Source organism: Bombyx mori, chromosome 20 (genome assembly GCF_030269925.1).
Source record: "Bombyx mori chromosome 20, ASM3026992v2".
NCBI classification, from domain to species: domain Eukaryota; kingdom Metazoa; phylum Arthropoda; class Insecta; order Lepidoptera; family Bombycidae; genus Bombyx; species Bombyx mori.
The window spans coordinates 10,296,096-10,302,915 of record NC_085126.1 but is presented as its reverse complement, the minus strand read 5'-3'; the positions used below and the strand labels follow the sequence as shown (position 1 = coordinate 10,302,915).

General features: G+C 41.1%; 1 protein-coding gene across 2 annotated transcripts in view; it reads right to left on the bottom strand.

Moving 5' to 3' along the window:
• Positions 1–4,333: 4,333 nt before the first annotated feature.
• Positions 4,334–6,820, bottom strand: part of LOC101737249 (myrosinase 1) — a 41,359-nt gene continuing 38,872 nt past the window's right edge. For both annotated transcript variants that reach the window (XM_062674435.1, XM_004926111.5), the window contains exons 10-11: positions 5,951–6,042; positions 4,334–4,491 (exon numbers count right to left, since the gene is read on the bottom strand). In XM_062674435.1, coding sequence (XP_062530419.1) covers positions 4,380–4,491; positions 5,951–6,042 — 204 coding nt within the window. In that variant the 3' untranslated portion in view covers positions 4,334–4,379. The remainder of the gene's footprint in view (positions 4,492–5,950; positions 6,043–6,820) is intronic.

Below are 6,820 nucleotides of genomic sequence, written 5' to 3'. Positions count from 1 at the left end.
AGTGAGTGAGTGATTTTAGTGAGATCTCGTTCACTGATCTAATGACAAAAATAAGGCCATCCAAAGATATGCAAAAGTCCAAGTACCTTTTTTTTTTTTTTTTTTTTTTTTTTTTTTTTTTTTTTTTTTTTTTTTTTTTTTTTTTTTCGGGCCGGGGCCGAACCTCCTACGAGGTCCCCGCGCCTAGGGGGCGCGCGGGGTATGTGAGACTCAACGGCCCAAGGATTTTAGGGCCATTATTATTATTTAGATTTTAAAAGTCCAAGTACCTAGCCTAACATTCATCATTTTGAGTTTAATATTGTTGTACGTATTGAATCTTGGCCGTTGGTCTCTTGGATCATGTTACAAAATTAAACCTAAAACCGCTGAATTAATGTTGATTTTTGCTTTGACACGGGTTAGGAGCTCTGCCCTTGACTTTGTTGATGTCTATGTCGTAATGACCAGTCATCATTAGATGAGCAGTAAGTTTGTCTGTTTTCGTATTGCAAAATGCTTAGTTTTTAATTTAATAATCTCATTTTGTGTCACTTTTTTATTGAGTCACATTAACTAGGACTATTTTAGAAGCGTAGTAAGATTAGTCAGTTCTAAGTATCCTATTGACAGTTCTAAGTATTGTCAAAAAGATGAGAAGACAATGGTAATATCTGCCACAGCTATTTGAATGCAATTTAAACTTCAATGTTTAGAGGTTTTAAGGTGTATTTTGGTTTCAGTAATCAATTGCGCCTTTATACAATATACGTCCTTACGGATCCATCAGATCCAATAACCTTTGCATTAGTCGCCTTCAGCTCTAACACTAGGAGCAGGCTTAGGGACCCCGGTGACCGTGCAACCTAACCCATGAATCAGCTTGCTTAGTTTCTCGCCGGATCTTCTCAGCGGGTCGCGAATCCGATCCGGTAGTAGATTCATTCGCGAAGCAGCTGCTCTTGCATGCACGTTAATTGGTCGACACCTCAATTCTATTGCATTCATTTTTTTTGATGGTTTTTTTATTTATTGCTGGGATGAGTGGACGAGCTCACAGCCCACCTGGTGTTAAGTGGTTACTGGAGCCCATAGACATCCACAACGTAAATGCGCCACCAACCTTGAGATACAAGTTCTAAGGTCTCAAGTATAGTTACAACGGCTGCCCCACCCTTCAAACCGAAACGCATTACTGCTTCACGGCAGAAATAGACAGGGTGGTGGTACCCACCCGCGCGGACTCAAAAGAGGTCCTACCACCAGTTTCTATGGAGTGTTGAAAATAAACAATATTTCTCATTTCGGAGCGTATATTTTTAATGTTTCCGATACATAAATACTCTTGATCGGTATTTAAGGTAATAAATAATTAAGACGTGTCGATTTAAGAATAAAAAAGTCGACGGACCGCTTCGTAAATTTTTATGACTCTCCTGAAATAAAAACTATTTCTATTTGTTTTAGTAGATTAAATTTAGTCTGAATTTAGTCTGATGGTCGGATCGTAGACTTGTTTGTGGGCCTACGCTACGTAGTTAATAGTAACATTGTGCACCAAGGGAGAAAAGTTGTACATCTCATCCCGCGTATAAAATTGCCACCCGAGCCTTCGTGGTGCACATACTATTTTTTCTCCTACCAGGCCGAAAGTTCGACATTGGAAAAAACTTAGCACCCGTGGAGTACTCATAAAAAAAATCAATTTAATTGTTTATTAATTTTTAAATAAACTACTACTAATTGAATAAGAACTGTCTGATGAACTCATCTTTGTTTAATACTTCACTATTAAATTTTATTGCCTTTTGTTTATTTCACTTTTACACTAAACACAATATTGAAAATTACCCGAGCACAACAATGGCGGAGAATTTTAGGTGCGTGAGAGCAGACGTAGACACTAACGCGCATGCGTACTTGTCAGTACCCAGGGAGGAAAAGTTTGACTTTCTTCCCTGTACAGCGGGAGGAAAATCGCACTTTCGGCGTTGGTAGGAGAAAAAAAATTGCTTTTGTTCAAGACTTCGCGATCGAGTTCTGGATGCATTTGTGTTTCTTACGAAAAAAACCTGGTTTGGTTGTTAAAAGTCGTACTCCCAATTAGTTAAATCTTTTATGATTATGCAAACTCCTACAATGCTAGTGACCACATTCATCCTAAGACAATGGCGAGTGAGTTTCGTCACATTTGGACACGTAAGCCAATATCAACTGCCGAAGATCCGGCGAGAAACTCAGTGGGCCTTTTTTTTTTTTTCGGGTAGAGGGCCGAACCTCCTACCCCGCGCAAAAGGGGCGCGCGGGGTATGTGAGATTCTACGATCTGCATGGTGTTGTGAGCAGACCGCGTGCCCAAGGATTCTAGGGCCCACCCACTAAACGACTCCCTTGCACTCTTACACCCGACGTCCGATCCCCTCCGAGGTCAGAACCCGGATGAGGTAGGGGGGCTACCGCGGTCAACACTATAACCAGACGGCGCGGCTCACCCCAAGGACGCCCAGCCGACAGAGCCTTCGAGGCGAATCGAAGGCTCTGAAACGTCGGCCGTCTTGGTACGGCAGCCCGTCGGGCCGCCCAGACGGTGCCGCTGGTGTCCCGGAATACCCCGCTGGACCAGAACCAGCCTGCCGGGTCGGGACGCAATACACCGTTGACCGGTCGCTCTATTTACTCCACGGCAGCGCGCTAGAGTGCTGGTAGCGCGCCGCGCGGCCTCACCCCCTCAGGTCGCCCTTTAAACTTCACCGGGGTGAGGCCGCTACCTACAGGGGCCGGGACGTACGGGCGTATTCCCGCCTCCGGCCCCCGGCTCCACGGCGACGGATCGGTGCGGAAAGGGAAGAGCTCTCCCTCTCTCGCTCCGCCGCCTCCTTCTGCGAGATGGTGGACTCGCAGAAGTCGAGCATCCCTTTCCAGGACGCGTCGCTGCCGAGCATCGTAGCCACGACGCGCGGCAGCGAGAGGTCCTCTCCAATGACTGCGACGAGGGCGGCGCGTTGCTCGTCGAAACCAGAGCAACGTGCCAATGTGTGTTCCGCAAACTCAGTGGGCCTGCGTTAATAGTAATTTTTTTCACACTATTATACCTTTATATATTACTAGCCGTACTCGCCCGTTTCGCTGGGCATTTAAAATTACCATTATTATTTATTGTCATTATTATTAGGGAGTCCAACACTCATATAAATATTAGCCTATCCATTAAGTACATGTATTTTCTACATGGATACCAAATTTCAAGTCGATCGGATGGATGGTTCAGTAGTTAGTTATAACGGAACATCCGTAAAAACCACTGTTGATTTATATATTAGTATAGATACAGGAATCAATATACTATTTTATGAATCTATATGAATAGGATATTTTGATATACATTCAGGAGTAACAATAAATCAAAATAATACGATTTAAATTTAGAATAATTGAATTTGTGTAATTCTTTGTCTTCTTCTTCTAAAAGTTCGAAAAAATGTCCTGAAATGGTTGGTGGTATTGAGGTGGGCCAGTAAAACATTTGTAGAACCAGTTTTATTCTAACCTGTTTATCTAACCAAGTATTCTGGTCCCAATCCAAGTACCCTTTTTTATTGCCCTTGTAGGTAGACGAGCATACGGCCCACCTGATGGTGAGTGGTTACCGTCGCCCATGGACTTCAGCAATGCCAGGGGCAGAGTCAAGCCGCTGCCAACTCAGTTAATACTGTCAATTCAATTACCTTAATTTATTGCCTTCCTATCTAGTGCGGTGAAGATCATTCCAAACATCATCTTACTCAAGAGGGAGCCTTTTTCTGAATCTTTTATTTTTTTCTCCCTTTTAAACCTTCTATGGACTTCCACAAATAATTCAAGACCAAAATTAGCCAAATCGGTACAGCCGTTCTCGAGTTTTAGCGAGACTAACGAATAGCAATTCATTTTTATGTATCTATATATTAATACGTGAAGAAAAAACTTTGTATCCCTTTTTACGATAATTGCGCGGTCGGAGGAGTATGAAATTTTCCACACTTATAGAGAATATAGAGAAGAAGTGCACAATGCTAATATTTTTTAAAAATAATGCATAAAAGAAACATTAAATCAATAAAGAAAACATTACACACACTACATACCACGTATTTGACACACACACGCATGCATACTATTTATTGTCAAACTTTTGTTCTTGACGTCTGTGGTCAAATCGAGAATAGATTAAATATTGTTTGTCTTTATTAATATTTTTCTATAGTGTAGTCTTGGCGTTGAAAATACAATCATAATAGTGTACAAACTTACAATTCCAATTAATTATAATCGAATTTCGACTACTGCGGGACCTCTAGTTCAATAAAAATAGCTATTGATATTCTTAGAAATGTATTTTAATAGCCGATAAGTATTTATTATTACAATAGAGCACGATTCTTTATCAGGTCGGCGTAATATTTTGCAGATTTTCTCGGAGTTCGAGTCTTGTTTGGCGACTCAAAATCAACTTGGTATAGTCCGTATTTAGCCCTGTAACAAAAAAAAGATGTTTGATTCCGTATGTTCTTTTGGCTGGCGTAGATAAAATATACCTTAATTATTGACAACCGTAAAATGATGGGCAGCAAATTGGCACATATCTATAGCACTAAATTAATGAGAAAAGGCTTGTAGTTAAAATAATTTTTAAGGTCTAAAAGACTAAAATTGAAATTAATCTAGAAGGAATAAAATATGGATTGCACCTAGAAATATTAAATGTAATTGTAATGTAAGGTAAATTAATGTATTTTTGAAGTGAAAACTTCTTTAGAATCGTTGTGATTTCAAACCGGATGCAACGGAAAAAACGACAGGTAAGAGACACAAATACAAAAATGTGTAGGATGAAGCCAGCAAAGAATGAGACAGAAATATACATACCATTTAATACAGCGCCATCTGTGAGATTTTTTAATACTAACGTGTGTATGAAAGCTTTTGTAGTGAATTTTAATTTAGGATTATACGTGAAATTAAAATATCAATTCACAGAGGGCGCTACCTTACAATTATTTACTAATGTCAAAATTTTACATATACTTAAGACGTTTAGGATAATTGTATTTTAATTTTGGAAGGTTTCACTTCTACCACGTGTGAATTGCACACATGTATATTTTTTTTTAATTATTGTGTAGGCAGACGAGCATACGAGGAATATCCGGGAGTGGACCGGTATGGCCTCCGTCGAACAGCTGTTCCGGCTGGCTGCTGATAAAAATGAATATAGAAAGCTAACGGCCAACCTTCAGGATTGAAGAGGCACTGGAAGAAGAAGAAGAAGAAGACGAGCATACGGCCCACCTGATGGTAAGTGGTTAACATCGCCCATGGACTTCAACAATGCCAGGGGCAGAGCCAAGCTGCTGCCTACTGTTAAGTACTCTCCACAAGCCTCGTTTGAAAAAGGATGTGTCTAGCGCTCGGGGAAACATCCTGGAGGGGAGCTCATTCCAAAGACGTATGGTACGTGGCAAAAAAGATGTCTGGAAGCGCACTGTGGATGGCCGGAGTGGCTCCAGGTAGTATGGATGAACTCTACTCCAGTAGCGGGCGGAGCGATGATAAAAAAAAAGATGTAGGTATCATCTCAAAAAATTGCTCAGAGCACTCCCCATGGAACATACGGTACAACATTGTAAAATAATGTAAAATTGTGATTAATGTAAAATGTTTTTTTTTTTTATTGCTTAGATGCGTGGACGAGCTTACAGCCCACCTGGTGTTAAGTGGTTGCTGGAGCCCATAAACATGTACAACGCAAATGCGCCACCCACCTTGAGATACAAGTTGTAAGGTCTCAGTATAGTAACAACGGCTGCCCCACCCTTCAAGCCGAAACGCATTACTGCTTCACGGCAGAAATAGGCTGGGTAGTGGTCCGCCCGTGTGGACTCACATGAGGTCCTACTATAAGTCAAACGTAATATACCTAGTCGTTACTCACGTGTACCCAGACTCCCATTCATAACTATCCATCAGACTCCAAACCGTGTAGCCGGTGACATTTATCTTATCTTCGTAAATTGCCAACAGAACCTGAAACAAATTTCATTATTAAAACATACATCCAACGTTTATCTTTAGTAGTCAAACTCGGCCCGGTTTTCTAGCCGATCTTGGTTTTGAGTTTCACCTGATTGCCACCAAACTTCAAGGGACTAGACGCTAGGCCATTCTGAAATTTTCCTGAAAATTTCCTCGAAATCAATCCAGCCGTTTTGGTGTCTATGGGGTGGAATGGGTGTGTGCACATATCGACTTTTCTATTATATATCTGTATGGTAATCCAATGAGAATAAGCATTGTTTGTCCGGAGAGCTACTGGGATTACGATTTCCGTTTGGGACGATACAAGATTATTTGCTATGTACCCACAATAGGATCCGAACAAGAATTCTTTATTCATCACAAAATTTTGTGATTTTATTTAGACCAAGACCCATATGTATGTATGTATATATAGAAAACGCCCTTTAGTAGCAAAAATGGGCAGAGCCGAAAATTCCAAAATCATGTATGATAGTGTTACGCCGGTAAAAGTAACGCCATCTATCGCCGAATAGTCGAACGATTATCGAAGGCTCTAGTAGCATCTAGATCGCCCGGGAAGTACAATGCCATCTATTGTCAGATAGCGGAAACACAATACTAGAGAAGTGTGGAATATTCTCGATAATTCTAGGGATGAGGTATCGACTATAAAAGCGTTGCAGGGATGGCACGCAGTCGGTTAGTAATCGGAATTACTCGAAGCGAAACAGCGAACGGATCACCTGAAGTGCAGCGGAAGAAGCGAATTGAGGGTATTAAAGTG